This window comes from Maniola jurtina, chromosome 10 (genome assembly GCF_905333055.1).
Source record: "Maniola jurtina chromosome 10, ilManJurt1.1, whole genome shotgun sequence".
NCBI classification, from domain to species: Eukaryota; Metazoa; Arthropoda; class Insecta; order Lepidoptera; family Nymphalidae; genus Maniola; species Maniola jurtina.
This window is the reverse complement of record NC_060038.1, coordinates 9,186,558-9,207,563: the sequence shown is the minus strand read 5'-3', so window position 1 is coordinate 9,207,563 and position 21,006 is coordinate 9,186,558. Positions and strand designations below refer to the sequence as shown.

The 21,006-nt window shown below is 34.9% G+C and overlaps 2 protein-coding genes across 3 annotated transcripts in view; one reads left to right on the top strand and one right to left on the bottom strand.

The window, feature by feature from the left end:
- LOC123868837 (homeobox protein abdominal-B) overlaps positions 1-21,006 on the bottom strand; it is a 69,976-nt gene that overhangs the window by 36,485 nt on the left and 12,485 nt on the right. For both annotated transcript variants that reach the window (XM_045911483.1, XM_045911485.1), the window contains exon 2: positions 9,988-10,051. The gene's annotated coding sequence lies outside the window, so the exon portion shown is untranslated. The remainder of the gene's footprint in view (positions 1-9,987; positions 10,052-21,006) is intronic.
- On the top strand, positions 16,348-18,194 carry LOC123869091. Its single transcript, XM_045911827.1, has 2 exons — positions 16,348-16,837; positions 17,002-18,194. The coding sequence occupies exons 1-2, from the start codon at positions 16,504-16,506 to the stop codon at positions 18,192-18,194; spliced, it is 1,527 nt and encodes a 508-aa protein (XP_045767783.1). The 5' UTR covers positions 16,348-16,503.

Sequence of the window (21,006 nt, the reverse complement as noted above, 5' to 3'; positions counted from 1 at the left end):
ATAAGTAGATTATCTCGCTCCTCGAAGATAACGTCACTATTAGTAGGATACCTACACATTTACGTTGTAGCGAAATTCAGTACGTAGATTTCCGCGCGTGAAATACCGCTTGGTTTGTCCCTAGCCTAAGATGTTAATAAAGCGTCACCTACAAACGTTCACGCACAGAAACTTCTATGTACCTAAGGTAGCTAAAAAATAAGTTAATGTACAGCAAAAGATAATAATCTAAAATTACTCTAGATTAGATTAATAAAAACATACCTACTTAATTTTGTTTTACCTCACGTTTTATTTTCAGTCTGATAAAAGAAAAATATCACCTTTTTAGCTCGCGGTGTGGACGTTAATAGACAGGTTGGAGGGTGGAGGAGTGCCGGAGGTGATTTAAGAAAATTACATTATAAAAAGGAAAAAGAAATGAGGGGCGCGGCATCTCTCAAAGACATTATTATAGACTGCATCAATTTAAATTCAAATATAAAGTCCGCCTGCCGCATTCAGTTGTGTTTTAAATATTGTAACAGCCAAAACGAATTTGATTGTTGGATACCTATTCTCTTACTGTTAAAATGAATAGGCTCCGGTGCAAGGAGATTATAAGCAAGATGTTATGCTAATAAAATAAAAAGCTATTAGTGCTGTTAAAGTTAAGACGAGTAGAATATATCTAAATAGAAATAAAGATAACTTATCGTAACTAAAGTCCATACAATCAGTAAATACACGGATAAGTAAAAGATTTTATTACCACCTTTCCTTAAATTGGAAACGCAGACTCGGGTCGAATCTAAGAACTAGAAGTTGGGCCGTAAAAACTTTCTTTGTTATCCGATACTATCGGGGCGGAACTCTTTCATTTGGCTCAAACGCTCCGATTTGGAGGGAAAATTGCAAACTTCTAGGGTTAAATAACATTTTAACACCGCTACGATACTTTGTATGTATCTAGGTATTTCATTTACTACGTGCATACCTTCCTACCCTTAGGCAGTATGTACCTATAGATTTTTCTAATAAGAAACAAGAAGATCAAGAGCTGATTAAGAGCAATGTATGAAAAGGATGAAATAGATCAAATTAATAGGTAGGATTTCTAGATATAAAAGACTAGTTGATCTGCCTAGCTTTGCTCGGGTGAAATACAAATAGGTAGGTAGTAGGTACCTATTCAAATAGACTTTTACAAGTAAGTACCTACTTTTGAATCGTCGAGAGCATCTACCACTGGTTCATAATGGTACGTAAAAATATATTCACTCATTCATCATCCACTAAAAAAGGATTTTTTGAAAATTCAACCTTAGGGGTAAAATAGGAGTTTAACATTTGTGTCGTCCACGCGGAAAAAGTCATGATAGCAACCATGGATAAAATAGCTTTCTAATGGTGAAAGATTTGTCAAAATCGCTTTGGTTGTTTCAGAGTTCATTGATTACAGACAAACAAATAAATCTTTCCTCTCTATGGTAAGTATAGATAAATATGGGTTATTTACATTCTTCAAAACCGCCTCCACCATTTTTTAATATACACCTATCTGTATTCCGTAGACGTTATAATTACAAGGTGCCCAGATTCCTAAGCCGTGGGCTGCAATTACAAAATATTCCCGAGCGATCCAATTAAAACGTTTATCCGCAAAATTCCGAGCCTCGGGAACTTTCCAGATTCCCCTCTGCCAGCAGTAATGACTTCGCGAATTCTTTGGATGTCTCTCGCTTGCCAACGGCAATGTAGGTACCTATTTACCTACTTTATTCTCATTTTGAATTAACGCTTACCAAAAATTTCCTGTTACTGAAAATACTCAAAGGAGTGTATTCGGAATGCGATCCATACAAGAGTTTTAAAGTACGTTTCAGTATCTGGCCATAAGCTCTCATATCTACTCATGAAAGTGTGAAAAAATAATTATCTCAGTTGTACATTAAGTAGGTACATAGTGGCTTAAGAAATGCCCTCTCATAATCCCAAAGGCGTCAGTCTGAACACGAACCAACGATATTTAACTAAGAGTATATTAATATAAAACAATATGAGTCTTCCTTAAGAGTGCGCTACATAAAGCGCACCCCGAGAATAAATGGATTACTTATGTCCGCGGCGCGCCATCTAGCGGGGGGTGCGCGGACTGTATGAGTTATTGTTATTGCACGGATTTCCCCGCTTCCGATATGTTTTCACTTACACCCCTCTTGTACGGAAACTCATAAAAATCTAAACGAAATATTTCATTCAGTTGTTCGTGTTTTAAAATACAAATGACTTGAGTGAATTCCGGTTGTAAAATAATTATTTAAGTAAGTAGCTACTTCAAGGGTAGATTAGGTTTGTGAATTTGTTTTTATTATGCATGGCATTAAGTATATACGGCTGCTTTAGTATAACGAATAATGTCATAGAAATATTGTCTAAGTACGTGGGCGGTCCCAAAATGAATTGGCCTGATATAGTTCTAAGCAACATATCGATACATGTTATGTTACATCGGACAGTACGTTTATCGTGTTACTTTATATACTAACATGCATCGACATGAAAAGCGTAGTCTCAGCTCAGCAGTGGTTTGAACATCAAGATTCGCGTGTTTTTTGGAAATGTCGAAAACCGAATATCGAAGCGTCACAAGTTTCTGTTTAAAGAAGACTTATCTCCCGCCCAAATAAAAGAATGATTAGATGATGTGTACAAGGAGTCTTTCCCCTCGTATAGCACAGTAAAAAACTGGGTGAAAGAGTTTCGCTTCGGGAGAGAAACGGTCGAAGACTTCGGCCATGACGGTCGACCGGTGGAAGTGCTCTCTCCTGAAACTATTGCTGTAATCGAAGAGGAGGTTTTAAGTGACCGACGTTTGAAGATTAGAGTAATTGCAGCTAGACTTAGGCTCTCTAAAAGTACCATCCATCGTGCAATCCATGACCATCTTCGTATGAAAAAAGTTAGTGCAAGATGAGTTCCGAAACTTCTTTCAGCTGTCCAAAGACAAGAGCGAGTGCGCTGTGCAGCCGAGTTTTTAGGTCTTTGTGACGAAAACCAAAGAATGTAATCGAGCGGCTAGTTACTGGTGATGAAACTATGGTCTTATATCATGATCCAGAAAGCAAGCGCGAGTCAATGGAATGGTGTTACAAGGGTGAAAAGCCATCTAGTAAGGCAAAGGTGCAAAAATCCAACAAAAATGTCTTGTGTACAATCTATTGGGATTCTCAAGGGATTTTGATGGTAGAATTTAAAAAACGTAATATAATCGTAAACGGCGAATATTATGCTTCATTACTATATAAACTGCGAGACACGATTAAGGAGAAGCGCAGAGGCAAGTTGTCTTAAAGCGTCCTGTTGCTCCACGACAACGCACCCGTTCACACTGCCGGTGTTCCGAAGGCTGCAGTTTGTGAATGCGGGTTCACGGAACTGGAACATCCACCGTATAGTCCAGGCCTGGCCCCATCAGACTATTATTTGTTCCCAAATTTAAAGCGGGGCTTAAGAGGAAGGAAATTTTCAAACGATGAAGAGTTGCAGGTGGCCGTTTTTAGTCATTTTGAAGACAAAGATTGAAGTCACTTTTATGAAGGTTTAGAGGTGTTAATTCTCAGATTTCAAAAGTGTGTTTATATTAGTGGAGATTACATATAAAAATAAAATTGGTTTCATTTCATTTTGTTGACTATTTCATAGCTAGGCCAATTCATTATGGGACCGCCTAGGTAGGTATGGAAACAAGAGCCAGCGTGGTTTCCTAGAGATCCTTTTGACACCAAAACTTATTTCCTATCATGCTGGAGTAATAGATCAACGTGATTTTTTGCATGGATATAGTTAAAGCCCTGGATAGTGACATAAGACTACTTTATATCCCGGAAAATCAAAGGGAAATTCAATATGATTTTTAAAAACTTAATCTACGTGAGTAAAGTCGTGGTCATGAGCTAGTCGATTATAAAATAGCAAGTATTTGACGTCAGTTGATACTATAACACCTAGGTATACCAGAGTGAAGTTTCGGTTTAATTCTGAATCGACGATACTTAATAATAATCAAATACTTAATATTAGGCTATGGTGACGTAAAATAAAAAAAATAGGGCTACTTGACGGCTACCTGCGTCAAATGCACTAACATTTGATGCCTGTCAGTGACGTCGAAACCTCAACGTTTTGATAAAAGTTCCCTTACTGTCGTGAATTGCGCCTATACTTATGTTACGCCTAGTGGCTGTTAAGTGATTAAAGCTCAACTTAAGGAAACCAGAGCTTAAACTAATATTTTTTTTACATATTTAGATAGGCAGGAAAACTACTACTAGTTAGAATACCTAGTCAGATAGGTACCTTACCCACGGTTATACGAGTAGTGAGCTGGCACGTACGCTTCTCAAGTTCTATGTAAGTAGAGTGGTAGTGACGATGCATTATCTAAGAAACCGCTTTCTTCTAATTGTACCGGTTTCACTCATAAGTAAAGAAAGTAGGCAGCTTTTTATCTCGTATCGTAAAGATGTTCGTCGACGAACTTATATCACATCGCCTCTTGGAACACCCGCGTTGAACGCTACCGGCATTTGATTGCTTTAAAACTATGTAGATTAATAAGATACCAAACGCAAAAGATCTGTTTAATTGGTCACTGTGGAAATACAGCCAGTAGGTACTTAGGTACTTACTTACCTATACTTAGTAGGTATAAGTACTTAGCTACCTACCAACCATTAACATAGGATAATTATTATAATCTAAGCTTCCAACGTATGATTTGTACAGTAAGTAATTAGTGAATACATACCTAATCTGTGTGGATCACGTGAATGAACAAGTGTAAATTAAAAATTTAAAACACCCCCGACAAGTGAAGGTTACAGTAATAACTAGAAAGGGCTGATAGCTTTCAAACGTCTGAACCGATTTTCTTGGATTATAGCTAAGAACACTCTCGATCAAGCCACCTTTAAACAAAAAAAAACTAAATTAAAATCGGTTTATTAGTTTAGGAGCTACGATGCCACAGACAGATACACAGATACACATGTGAAACTTATAACACCCCTCTTTTTGGGTCGTGGGTTAAAAAAAGGGTTACTTACCAGCTGAAGTTCGATTTTACGCTAAAAACCCTGACAACATAAAAACCCCTAAGCCATACCTAAATCCTTATTATGGCAAAGTAACCGACAGAATATTAACATTAATTGTTTCGACATAGATAAGTTCCAAAGTATCAAATACCTAGTAGATTTTTTTATATACCTACTAACTTAGTAGATAATATTAACACTTTCATACAGTGAGTAGGTTACTTACCTACTTAGGTATGTGTGAAGGGCGGGTTGGAAGTAGTTTGCTAAACGTAACTAAAAAATTGTTTAAATTACACACACGAATAAAATCTACCTAGGTAGCTACATAGTTTTTTTACCATTATCACGTTAACAACTTGCATTGTTGGCATTCAAACACGACATTCACATTTCGCCGTCGTTAACTCTGTTACAAACAAAAGGCTTAAGTAGATAATCACCGAATACCTACCTAATTAATAACTTGTTCTCATGCGAATTCACTTTACGATAAATTAAGTCGTCGTAAAGTTAATTAAGGCCGGTCCGCATATAAAGCTTTTTGAAATAAAACTATGTAAAAGACCACACACTGCGAAATACGATTGAGTAGTTAATTTTTTAAATAATTTAATCAGACATCCTTTAGGTGGGTACCTAGGTATCATATTAAATATGGAGGTAATAAAATTATTTAAAATGACCTTAATAAATCTTAATTTTTGTAAAAAATTAAAAATAATATTATTATTTTTGTAATCCACTTCAATACAAAAATTAAAATAATAATAAAATCCTTAAATTGCTATTTTATTATATCTTGCTTATTAAAATACCTATTACGATGATGTGGAATATAAGTATCTACTAGGTAGCTACATAAGAAAATTTCCTACTCTTTATATAATTTTAAGTAGGTAGGTAGGTAAGTAAGTAGGTAAGATAAAAAAATAAAAAATATGTTCGTACCTACTCAATGAGGTCTAAACAATGATATCCCACATACCTACCTACCTACTAGGGTAAAAAAAACCTCCCCCCGCTCCCCGAAAAATAATTGAATTTAATTTCTAATTTGATAGGTATTCGGTCCTGGGTCAACGTCAAAGTTTTAGATTTGTAAGCCATTTCGTTTATGAGCTAGAGATCTGTAACCGGCGGACAGACAGACGGACAGACGCATAGATGGATAGACGGACAGACAGTAGTGATATTAATAGGGCCCCGTTTTCCCCCTTTGGGTACGGAACCCTAAAACGCATTTAACGTCCATAAAGATTCTCATACCTACAAGAAGATCTCTATCTTTACATGAAAACAATAATTAACTCTACCAAACATGAACAAAATTACATAACTATTTTTCTAATTGTAGGCATTTGCTTGGTAATGAAACTAAGCTTAGATATGTATCTGTTAATTGCTTATATGTATAAACTTAACATGTTACCACGAGCTAATGTAGGTAGGTACTTATTCATAAAATAATTAATGCTTAGGTAGGTACGACTACCTAACTTCTAGTTTACTTGAGCTTAAAGTTTATCTGGCATTAAAATAAACCAACCCAGCAGTATGTTTTCAAAGTCAATTAGGTACCTAAATGCCGTGGTTGGACATGCTAACGTGGTTATTATTATTATATGGTTTTCACGCGCCTAGTTGATAGGACCTAGTTAAATACATAGCATTTTTGTAACTTTCTAATAATACATAATCTATAATTTTTTGTATCAGTAGGTACTTAGGTATAATAAATATATCATATTAAATGGATGGATGGATGTATCGCGGACGAAGTCGCCTCCCGAAGACAGTTAGTAATAATTTTATACTAGCATTTAGGTAAGAATGCTGAAAGCAGATATATAGGTGCCATTTTAAATAATTAATTTAGTTAGATAATACCTATGTAGATTTCCTCGGCCGTCCTGCGCCATCTGGTTTTCCATCTTGTCACAAGCCATTTGGCGACATGCCAGCCGTCGCAAGCGCATGTTGTCATATTTACTTTCATATCAAAAATAAGCGGAAATAACACAAACATGACCGAAATCTAAATATTACTGCACAGCACACTACTTTCACGGTTAAACTCTAAAACTGCACTGACTTCGTCTAAGCTTTCTCTTCACTAGCAAAAAAAACTAATTTGAATTTTCATACAAAATTTGGCCAGCACACTATTCTAAGAAGTTAAGCTTTATTGCTACATTGTACCTACTGTTTGTGACATACCTACTTAAATAGGGTCATTTGACCATTTCCATATTTTTGATAGAATTCTTTAGCAGGTGTTTTATATCTTACCTAGTAGGTACCTACTTGCTAGGTACCGTACCTCAAAAGTAAACATCATAACCTTTTAGGCTTTAGGAACTGCAGTCGGGTAAAAAAGGAACCCTTATAAGTAGTTTTTCTCTATTCAAGTTTTTCATTTTCAGGACATATTTAAAACCTAGCTGATGGCCGGGACTTCGTTCCCGTGGATATCGGTTTGTGTAAATCCCATGAGAACTCATTGATTTTCCAGGATAAAAAGTAGCCTATGTGTTAATCCAGGTTAAGTATAATCTATCTCCATTCCAAATTTCAGCCAAATCCATTTTGGATGAAAGTAGTTTGCGTGAAAAAGTAACAAATATCCATGCATACAAAATTTCGCGTTTACAATATTAAGTAGGATATACCTATACATAAGTACGTCTACCTAGTAGTACCTACCTACTTAGTAGTAATTTTCTTTAAATTCAGCTTTTATAGTTTATATTTAAATCGGCAGACGGACGTAAGACTAAGAATATATACCTACTTAATGACAGATAGGTATGTAGATAATTAATTAGGCGGTAGGTACCTTGTACCAACTTAGGTACCTATTTACTTACTAATGCATTTACCTTTTAGGTACAAAAAATTTCTTCAACAGATCATCTTATAAGAAAGTTCTATTTTTTTTCTGGGAGTGCAGGTAGCCTGCAATGTTTTGCGTTTATGAGCTTTGCTCTACCTCCAATATACGGACCCACGTTAAATGCTGATTAACGCCCTCTAGTGGAATACTTCTGAACTGTTACAAGCTTCGAAGCTCCGGAGCTTTTGTGGATGAATACGCTGCAGGCAAGAATCAGCGAGCTTTCTGCCTCTATGTCGAATGTCTTTTCTATTCGTATTAGTAGTAGGTAGGTACATTAAGTTAATATGATTTTAAACTTTAGGACCAACATACAGTACCTATAGTTTCCCATTTTCAATGCCACCAAATATGGGTGGGTGATTAACCTACTTATCTAGATAGATAGATTAAAAAGCCTGAAAGAAGATCCACTTTAAAGCGTTAGATAGACAGTGTTTTGTTTAGATGCCTACTATTGAATGTTTTTTCTAACACTGGCTTAGATTTTTTTTTTACAAAATTAGGCATCTGTTAATATTTTTCCCAAACTAAAGAGAGCATTATAACACTAAGTGGTGATTCGATCTTTCATTTTATATTGTGCAAATAGGTAAAGACTGAAGATATAGCCTACAATAAAATGCCTTATTTTAGATACTATGTATTTTTATCTGAAAAATTTTTCAAGGTAGAGACAGCAGCGCAGCCTGAAGAGCTTTTTATTTTTGTTGAACAGCGCCATCTATGTGCTACTTATAGAACTAAATGATCATCGCGTATGTAGCAGATGTCGTCAACCTTTTGCACTTGTTACAAGTTTACCTACCTAGTCTTTGTCTACAACGTAGACCACTAAGGACGAAAAGGACACCCGAACGAAAAACTGTAGCGGATCAGATAGTTACGGGAACACAAGTAACAGGTAACTAATAAAGAATACCTACGTAGGTAAGTACTAGGCATACTTAGGTAGGAACTTCTACATTTTAGTAGTGCTTCTAGTATCTATAATAAATCTATATAGTGAGTATCTTTAACTTTATAAATATACAGGTTATAAAGTTTATTCGATACTAGATGATGCCCGCGACTTCGTCTGCGTGAATATAAAATTACCAAAGATTTAGAACATCTGTTCAGTGGACCCTCCCTTATTCAAGTAAGATAGAACTCACACATAAACAATTTGCATGTGTGGTCGAGAATTTCAGGTGCCATACCCGTTTTCCTCGACGCCATGTTTGTTTATCTACCATCTCATTCTATCTCGAAGAAAACTATACGTGTCACATGAGGTAAAGAATGTAGTGCCATCTCCTTTGTGTATTGATAGTAGATTGGATTCATTTGTGATTTGAGAGGGGAATGAAAAATTTAAAAGCGTCGCATGGCGGAGCTTTCAATGCATTCTTGCTGGAGTATTTTTGATTATGGCGCCGAATAAATTTTATAGGGGTGATCAAATAAGAGTAACTTTAGTTTTCTTAGGTTTTTACTAGTACTTAGAGCTTTTGTTTTGGTAGGTCACCGACCTTTACCTACCTACCTACCTATACTACCGGTATTACCCAAACGAAACTATTGAAATAGTTTTCTTGAGAAATAAAATTTGCGGTAATAAAGCTCAGAGAAATTTTAAGATTTTGTTACAAATTAATTAAATGAATATTTAAAAAAAAAATTTAAAATAAGGTAGGTATTTGCACCCAATAAGGATAATCAATTTTATTGTGGTCCTTATTAGTGGTCTTTTAGTGTGGTCCTTAACCCGGGTGACAATTTTGGCATGATATAGGTACTTAAATAGTTTTTTAAATCAACAAAGGAAGTGGATTACTTTTTCCACCATTACTTAGCTATAGGAACTTCATAAAATTTTGTTTAGGTATACCTAGTACCTAGGTAAGTTTTTAAAACCCCCTGGATTAAAGTTAATAGGGCAATAAGTTTTATTTATACCTAGTATTTAAATAAAGACCCTTATTGGGTGTAAGAATCTTATGACAATAATTAAATATAGGTATTATTTACCTTAAAGGCAAAGTTTTGTCGTAGTTTTAACTGAATCTTCTTATCTAATCCATCTTGATGGGATCTGTAACAAAAAAAGATAAAAAGTGAATCTCAAATGGGCAGACAGACAGACAGACAACGAAGTGATCCTAAGTATGGAGGTTCCTTTTACCTATTCTCTAAAGATAGGGAACCCTACAAAGGTTGGTTGGTCCGTAAGAAAGCTTACCTATCCATTATCGTCATTTTTTACAGCCACTTATGTTTGTTTCAACTAAATACACGTTTACCAACTAAAAGAAAGCCCACCGTTTCAGAGCGGCTATAAATTTGCCGCCATTAATATTTGCTTAACTTACCATAAACCAGCCGGCTCCCAGCTTCGAGCCAATGTGCACTTAGCAAAGATTATCTCGCTATGTGGCGGTAAATAATGTATGTTAGTGCACAAACAGGTTTTATTTATTGAGCTGCTTGCTACGGGGCACAGCTGCGCTTTTAACATGACTACAATAAGGCAACGACGACACATGAATATCAAGTAGGTATGTAGGCAGTAGGTATCTACATATTTATATAATTTTTCTACCTATGCTTTAACCACTGTAGCTATCACAAAATACTTAACAGGGTCATAGAAATGGTATCTCATATCTGCTGATACCGGGGCCTGTCACCGATTTTTGCTAACACACTCTTGCATAAATTAATATAATTCGAAAAACATAATATTAGCTTTAGCATCCATAGCAATAGTATTCAAATAGGTAGGTACCACATCTATTTTACTACAACTACCATAGTAGGTAGTACTGCGGAATGATGTTTCACTAGACGCGGTTACAATCTCACGCTCCTTTACTTCACGCTTTTTTACTACTTCTATTTATAATTTATATACATTGAGAATTCTGTGGTTAAGAGTAAAAGATGAGTGTATAAACCTTGTTTCTTTATCCGATATAGGTACCTAGGTTAGGTAGGTACCTAGGTATGTTAGAAGTGCTCCGTGCAAGATTATTTATCAGTGAGATAGGTAATATTATTTTTACCTAGGTATGTAGTATGCCTAAAATGCCTAGATTATATTCAACCTTTCCCTTAGAACAATGAAACCACAGCTCCTTAAAAAAGAATTACTTTCATAATTTTAAAAATTAAAATTGAACACTGCTACGCCATATTACGTCACCGTAGACTCAAAGGTCTACGGCGATCTCGTAGACCCTTTCGTTTCTTTATTACTAAACACCTGCTAAAGAATGCAAATAAGCAAAGACAACATTTAATATACACCGTGGTAGGCCTGTGACGTGGCAACAAATTACTCACAATAAAAAGTAATTTACTAGCAACCGTCTTGGAGGTCAAAACGTTGAAGCTGAGGGCACGTCCGTCCTCCGCATACCCATGATTGATACGCAATAAACTGAATTTATTACGCGACCGCCATAAACGGGGCCCTGAATGGCTAATCATCTATTAATCGCAATTTAACGCATCAACACTGTCAAATAATACTTGAAAGAACAAGCGATAAAAGTTTATTGCGCGAGCTTGAGCCATTCCTACCGCACATGCCTTAATTATCTATTTACCCCAATCGGTAAAGGAATCCATTAAAAATAGGCAGTTCGTTCTTTCAGTGCGCTATGGCTATTATCTATTCTGTGGCTATGGGCTATGAAAGTAGACCACAGGTATAAAAGGTATCACATACCGATATTATGAAGTAGCGATAACGCCATTACTAATACCTACAATAATTATTGTAACCGTCGCAATCGATCTCATTTTACTTACTTTATTTTAACTTAAATTCACCTAAGTGTAAGTATTTTAACACATACCAACGTATACTACACCTACTTATATTTTTTTTATTTTTTTCTACGTATCTCTTTCTGGTCTCGGCAAAACTTACTTTTCCCGTTCCAAACAAACATACTTACCTACTATGGTTCTCATTTAAACACGGAACGACTCCAAAGAGCCCATAACCTGCCTCAAAAGTTGGGTGTTACAGCGATTGTTTCATTGTTTATCGAATAAATTTTATAGTACCTAAGGTTACGAGTGCAGTTTGTAATGTCGTCGACCTTTAAATTGCTTGATTACGCATTTTAATGGCTGAGCAAGATTTTATAAATATTGTATTGTATTACGTCTGATAAAGCACCGCACCGATTACTGTTTAAGTAATATTGCGAATAATTGGACATTAGTTACTTAGATTTAACTTTACGATTTTCTTTTACACATTGGTAATAACATGCTGTGGAAATTGGAATATATGAGCGTAATGTAAAAGTAAGCAAGCTATAGTGTGGCAAACTATGTAGATATAATTTTAGTTCGTCACAGCATTTTTAAAATATACCTATTAGTACTTATGACGTGCCAATTTTAAAATATCAGTGACTGCTGCCAAAATAATATAGGCTTTTTGTTTCCCTTTGATGCAATTAGTGTAGGTAGGTACTCTTAGTTATAAGACGAAGGGTTTTATTCGTAGTAGGTAGGTCCCTGCGACATCAATGGTTGTATTGTATGGACATACTACCTACCGAAATTGTAGCTAAGTACAGTTACAGACCGTAACTCTACCCGCGAAAAGAATTTAGTATAACGCTTTCTCTGTTACTTAATCTAATATACCTACAAATGATAACGACAAAAATCTCAGTGGACTCTAGCCATTTTGAGTAAGCATTTACTATTTACAATTTATATGAACTTTGCCTATTTCAATTTTCACAATATCGTTGTTTTTATATCAATCCACGACTTGCGTAAGTGACGAATTTGATCTTAAGAAATATAGACTAGACTGGTTGAAAATATTATAGTAAAGCATCCGTTCATTCAAAGGCAACCGTATCGATCACCCAAACACCGGTTGTTTAGTGATGTTGTAAATCAAATCATCAATTATCGACAAGCGTTTACACTCGTGACGCCGCTGCGTAAACAATCCGGACGGTAAAACTGCTACCTACGTTTTACGACTATTCAATTTGGGGGAAAATCGATTTTATTCGCTCGCTTTCTAATCGATTCACGGATAAAATCGCTCGCAGATTACGCTTGGCTTGTATATTCCAATTTTTTCCAACACGAGGAAGTGGTTGGCGGATACGTATGGTTAGATGCAGCGTTGGATAAACAAAGTATGGTGAAGCTGGCTTGTTTAGCTCTTCCTCATGATCTATTCTGGACCAGGAAAATGGGAAACCTAATTATAATTTTAAGGCACTTGACACACTTAAGACTCATAGTTCTGAGGAAAACAGCCTGCAGAAAACCACCTGGCCTAAGATGGATATTTTGGCTAGATAATTTACGCCAATGGTATGGGAAAAGTAGGTAAGTATCCGATCTTTATTCCGCGCAGCATCGTCCAAGATGCAGATATCTGATATAGGAGATGGTATTACAAGAAGAAGGAAGGCACTTGAGGATGATGAACATTCAAGTTAAAGCATAAAATAAAGCCAAGTTAGATGAATAGATAGGTGAAAATAGTGGGATTGGTTGGTGGCATAAATAAAATCTTATTCGCTAAGCCATTGAAGAACAAATAGGTAAATAAGGTATAGAACTTTAAAATTTTATATTTAAGTAAGATACTTAGCTAAATATAGAGATGACTCTAGTAAATTCTTTCTTTTATGGTTACACATTTAGTTAAATATTTTAGTGGAGATCTCAATAGAAATAACAAAGAAAATTTTATATAGTAGTACCTAATTATCTACTTATCTAGGTACCTACTATTGTATCTACTTGTAATTATTTAGATAAGTAAGTAAGTACAAATGTATCACTTACATGGGACAGCAGATAGAGTATTATAAGGCCTTCATTAGATCCAAAAAACCTACACTTTAGTAACACTTAAAGATATAGGTAAAGACACTCTTCATTCATAACCAAGTGCTCAGTGAAACGCCACCAGCAGTACTGAGGACATAATCCGTCCTCAATTGTAACACATATTTACGTCGCTAACAAAACACTAACAAATTGATATGTTTATCTACAAAGGACAATAAATTCATTCAGCTACGGCCCACCCTTTAGAGGGGATCCACCCTTCTGATTTAAAAAATTACAAAATATTACATAAATAATAAAAAAGTCTATCTCCCCGGCGTATCCTTCGGTCCCTAGCTATCCTTGTGTTAGATAATTTTGGTCGGCTCATAGTTCCGGTGAAATGGTCTGTGATGCTTTGAAGATTTACATGACATACATTATTCATAAGTCATAACCCCCGTTGATAACGCTAACATAGCTTAAGTACTCGTACTAGGCATATCTGTTAGACAAACACGCAGTTGATGTTTCTATATCTAAAGATAATAGTAGAAATACTAAGGCATTTTATACTAATTCTTCTTCTGCTCAATCGTGTACTCTTCACAATGGTCGTAGCTGATAAGATGATGAAGGGACACGTCGCGTCACTCGCCACGGACCTCTATGAACAAAAAATTTTGAAAGCTGCAAGGAGCTTTTGCTTACACCTTGATGTCCAGTATTAATGTATACCACGATTTTTGTATAAAGTTTTTCTAAAGGTAGGTATTTATTAAATTATTTATTTTATTATAAAAAGCATTTCTCCGAAGATAATCACACAAGTAGATCTACCTATAATATTGTCTACAACACCTAACGTCTACGGTTTCGTAGAACGTGTGTACCTAAGTGCTTAATTTTCCACAATGAGATCGTACTTAAGTGTTAAAAAGTGGTTTATCCACTGTAACTCGGTAGTAGTAATTTTAATTTATTTCCCTTTTAATGATAGCCCGCACGAACTTTTCACACACTCCCACCCTTTCGCTAAGCTTTTTGTCATAACCGGTGCCTATAGAAATAAAATCAAGTTCTAACCGGATCAAAAAATAGGGGTATTCTATGTTTTAATTTAGTGATAGTTTGATGGGAAAAGTTTTAATAGGCTGGAGCCCTTGTTACCCACTAATTGGTCACGAGAGACAGTAAAGGGTGGAAAATTGAGGGGAAGCTTTTAGCTAAAATATTGTGTATTAGAACATGATACCCTCCTATTTACTTTTCTATTTAAACATATAATATGCCTAACTACTTTAATGTGGCCACTAGATACACAATCCTATGCCTACCTCCTTGGACCTGAATTTGAATTTTTTCAATTTAACAAATTACGTAGCAAATACTTCGTAGATACCTATTCTATACCTACGCTACGCGACGCCACGTCTATCATGAATCAGGAACACAATACTTAGGTAGGCCTAGGTAGGTAATGTAATGCCATACCTATTTTTACGTTTCATCAGTAGGTAGTATATTAAGCAGGTATTACAATGAAGAAATAATAAAACAGAGAGACCTAGGTAAATAAATAAATTATAGATTTCCTGCTTTCAAGTTAATCAACTAGCTAACTTTTTGTTGAAAAATAAATGATAGGTATACCTACAGTGAGAGGGGATATAGTCATCTTACAACATTTATTCCTTTGACATTGGGCAGGTAGGTACAGCCCAACAAACATTTCAGTCGTTTAAGTGAAAGTTATACGGTTCAATATGCTTTAAGCATCGTATTAAAGTAATTTTAGATTTTTATACGACTTAGTGCCACTTATTTTTATACAACTTAAACTGGTATAAAAACGTCGTATAAACTTCTTTGCGACTGTCTTTAATGACTATTACACAGCTTTGAGTAGTATAAGCGATGCTGTCGTCCTGGTAACGTCTATACGGCTTGTACATCGACATCAATGGCATTGGAGTCCCGATAACTACTTTAACGTGACGATTGTGAAAGAGTGATGTATTGCACTCTTACACGATGTGTAATAAATTTTGCAGCTATTATACTACCATTAAATGACTGAAAGTTCTATAAGTGTTAAGTGTAGCATCATTACAATTCACCAGTTACTTTCTAGATTTGTAAAAATAATTCGTTAAAATGGATAGAAAAAGGTGGGCAGGGGTAAAAAAAACTGGTGGCTTTAAAAGGAAAGTTAAAAAAAACTATACTGCACTGCTTGCGCCCGATTGTATTAGATTGAGTAATTCTCCAAGGCAAGTTAATTTAAAAAAAACTGGAGTGGGTTCCGTACAAAATTTAATATTAAACTCAAGAGAATTAGTGCAGAGTGGGTCTCAAAAAAATGTTATTCGAAGCGAAGAAAATAAATCTAGTAGTTCTGCAATAGTGGAAGAAAAAGAAAACGAAGTAGATGAAATATTTGAAAAGTTATGTCTTAGTGATAGTGAAACAGATTATGAAAGCGAAAGTGAAACCAGCAAAAATGATAAACTTAGAGATAAATTAAAAAAATGGGCAATTCAGTTTAATATTACACACGATGCGTTGAGAGAGCTAAACAAAATTTTGATTGAAAGATTTCCCTTTTCAGTTCCAAAGGATCCTCGGACACTTTTAAATTGCCAGAAAATAAATATATCAGTAACTCCAATTGATTCTGGCCAATATTGGCACAATGGACTAATCAATACCCTAAAAATGGTTTTACAACATTTAGATACTGTACCAAAGAAAATATCTCTTAATGTAAATATTGATGGTTTACCATTATTCAAAAGTTCTAAGCATCAAGTGTGGCCAATCTTGTGCAACATTCATGAATACCCCAACATCCCACCGTTGGTGGTGGGTGTATATGAGGGCACAAATAAACCTGTAGATTTAAACTCATTCTTGCAACCGTTTGTTGATGAATTACTGGAGCTTTACCGTAATAATTTAAAATTAACCACACAACAGAATATTGAAACAACAACCACAGTAAACCTGAGAGCTATTATATGTGATTCTCCTGCAAGAGCATTAATTAAAGGTACCGCATTTAAAATCCATTTTCATGAATATAACAATAATGTTTTTAGTATTTTAAAAACTTTTATTTTATTTTAGCCTGTAATGAAACTCACTCATTAATTTGCAAATATTCAGCATAAACTTATTATATAAGTACCTATTATAATTAATTTTATTTTTCAGGAGTATGTAATTTTAACGCAAAACATGGATGTCTTAAATGCAATGTAGTTGGTGAATACTCTCATGTTTCTCATACTGTCACATTTCAAGAAACGAATAGCGTAAGAAGAAATGATACAGACTTTCGTGCCAAAAAATATGGTGACCACCACAAACGTGATTCTCCTTTTCTCCAATTACCAATAGACATGGTTGAAGACTTCCCCGTCGGAGATTCTCTTCATTTGGTTGACTTAGGCATCATGAAGCGGTTATTGTTTGGATGGAGAGATGGGAATTTAGGAAAACTTACAACTAAATGGTCGACTAGAGATATTGCAAAAGTGACGCAATTTATAATGAGCTGTCGTATGCCAAGGGAAATTCATAGGAATTTAAGAGGTTTACATGATTTATCCAACTGGAAAGCTACTGAATATCGCACATTTCTTCTTTATGCTAGTTTTATTATATTAAAGGATGTTTTGGCTTATGGTCCATACCACCACTTCTTGAATTTCTTTTGTGCTGTTACGATTTGTTCAAGCCAACAGCATTTTCAGTTTTTGCCGATTGCACGAATGATGTTGTTATATTTTGTTGAACATTACAGAGATCACTATGGTAAAGAATATATAACAAGTAACGTCCATAACTTGATCCATCTTGTTGACGAAGTCAAGAGATTCGGTCCATTACAAACTTTCAACGCGTATCCGTTCGAAAATAAATTAAGTTCTATTAAACGAACAATAAGAAAAGGTAACAAACCTCTTCAACAAATTGGTAACCGACTAATGGAAAGAAATACAATAGAAATTGAACAATTCAGTAATAATGATAACAATATACCTGTTATTAAAACATATAAATATAAAAAAACTTCTATAACGATGATTCGCCTGGATTCATTTATTCTCTCCACAGATAACCAAAATAAGTGGTTCTTAACTAACAACAATGATGTTTTCGAGATTATATCTATGGTAAATTACGACACTTGTATAAGTTTCATTGGGAATATTATTCAAAATGTCAGCGAGGTTTTTGAAAAGCCTATTAAGTCGTCATTTTTAAATATATTTATGACCAATTGTACCAGTATAAGAAGATTGAAAACTTCATTTAATATTGCTGATATAAAGTGTAAGTTAGTTGTTATAGAATATGGTTCAAACAATTATTATGTACCACTAATTCATACTCTGAAATAAAAGGTGTAAATAAAATTGTAATAAAAAAATACATAAGTGGGTTTTATTTATTGTAAACAAACAAAAAACAATCAAAAGTTTTAAGCCTAATCAATCAAAATAATGGGAACTAAAAATATTAAGGTGGTAACTGTGGGTCGATGCTAGCGCTCGATGTTTTTCTTTTATTAAAACTAAACTACTGAAGATTTAGAAACATCCTTTGGTTGCCGAGCATCTCACTATAGGGGGGTATTTTAGCGCTGATAACTTCTTATGAAAAGTTCGTCGTATAGAATTAATTATGTATTGTTAATCTGTCAAAAGTAGCCACTTTTAGTTATTTAAGAATACTCGACAAAACTAAATGGCTTTATTAAGAATTATAATTTAGTGCTTATAAATAGAGCAAGACTATTTTGGACTGCATATAGTTAAGAAAATTTACAATTTCACTTTTATTTAGGATTTATTAATTTTTATTAATTGACGGCGCTAGTTGGCGTAACGAAAAGGAAAATACACTGTTAGACACTAACGCTGTCATTAAACAAAAATTTATCACACTAATATTATAAAGGCGAAAGTTTGTATGTGTGTGTGTGTGTGTGTGTGTGTGTGTGTGTGTGTGTGTGTGTGTGTGTGTGTGTGTGTGTGTGTGTGTATGTTTGTTACTCCTTCACGCAAAAACTACTGGACGGATTTGGCTGAAATTCAGAATGGAGATAGATAATATCCTGGATTAGCACATAGGCTACTTTTTATCCCGGAAAACCAAAGAGTTCCCACGGGATTTCGAAAAACCTAAATCCACGCGGACGAAGTCGCGGGCGTCAGCTAGTATAAAATAAAAATGACATTAATTATCTCTTTGCTACGCAAAAGAGTTATATATCTTTACTCCGAAAAGTCTTACTGTATTTATAAGCACTATAAGTAATATCTAAACTATCTTTGTTAAACTTTGGAGCAAAGCTTACCACTAGTATCTTTTTGGCATAAGTATTATAAATCAAACTTTTTAAATATAGGAACCTTTTTTAACTAAACAATATAAATCAAAGTACTTTTATAAATCAGTTACGAAATATTGCAACACAATAAAATTATTAAGTTGAATTATTATCATTAGACGGTCCTGCTTCCGCCGTGTTCTGATCTTGTCTGTCCTTTGTGGCCTCACTTTTTTTCATCTTCTTCTTTGTTGTGGAATCGCGTACACGTTTAGCTATATTTCTTTTAATAGAGTGTCGCATGACGTTCTTGAAGAAGTCCTCACAAATTGGTTTAGTGAATGTTTTATCATATTGGTGGACAACTTTAAGGAATAAGTTAATTATTCTTGTAAATGCTTTAAAACAATGTTTAGGTTCCCCTTTAGTGCCTCCTCCCCAGGAACAGCGCGTCATTAATTGACGATCAAACATAGCATCGACTAATGCGTACGCATTATTATGCCCTGTTTTTTTTTCACTACAAATAATAGATAACTCCTGAAGATATTTTGTTTCCATACTGGGATTTTTTAATTGTTCCTCAAAAAATTTAAGTTCTTCTATATTGTTAATCGTTTTAAAATTTGATGCAACTTCATGTCGTTCAAGCTGAACTGGTAACTGTGACCTTGTGATGAATTCTTCTAGTTTAGTATTTGTTAAAACAACTGCTTTAAGTATATTTTGTTGATTTTCGAAAAGAACTTTTTGGTTTTCTTGAACAGTTGTTACCAGTTCTATTAAATACCCAACTTGTTCAGAAACCTTTATAGATTCGGTTACGGTTGTTTGGGGATCAAAAATTTGAAAATCAAGACGTTGACTCGAATCCGCCAATAACAAATTCTTATCAGGGTTTAGAATACTATTTTGAATAACCGCGATTTTTGGAGCGTTGTTCACAGTTTCCTGAAAAATTAAAGGATGTTTTAGGTGATAAAAAGAAAATGTCATAAGAAATAGCAATTTTAAGATAAACCCATATTCACGTATAAAATAAGTGTCTGACAGATAAAATTTTTTTATTTCAAGAACTAAAGGTACTGACATAATTTCATACATAATATTATAAATAGAGTTAACTAACTTGCGAGGGGTCTTTTACTGTGACGTTGTTTACATCCATAGGCATAAGTGTATTAGATTCCACCACCATGACTGAGGGTGCGTCTTCAGCTGCCACCATTGGGGGTGCTTCTTCAGCTGACACCATTGGGGGTGCTTCTTCAGCTGCCACCATTGGAGGTGTTTCTTTAGCTGCCACCATTGGGGATGCTTCTTCAGATGGACCCCTTGGGAATGCTTCCTCAGCTGTCACCATTGGGGATACTTCTTTGGCGGCTTTATTTAGCTAAAAAATAAACAAACTACAATTTAATTATAAAGTTACCTACCCAAATATACGTACATGCACCATGGCATTGGAACATACGCATTTGCTTCTACTGGCATAATATACAAGCCATACACACTGGACATGGCACACTGTGTAATTGGTAAATCGGTATAATCATGAAAATAATACTTTTTGTAGCGGTAATGAATGATAAATACACTTCACTATAAAGTACGAGTAGATATTAATGCTGTTAAAAAGATTAACCAACTTACCTGTATACATTCCATAACTAAATTATTTAAATCTAATGCAATTTTCGTTTTTTCAGGATGCTCATTTTCCTTATTGTGTCCATCGTCTGTGTCCGTGGCATCGGACATTAGAGCCACCTCCTGTTCTGCAACTTTGTAATCCAAAATGTTATCCCGTAGTATAATGCAAGGGTAAGGTTTCCAGTCATGTTGGGGTATGGACCCTTCAATTTTCTTTAATGACAAAA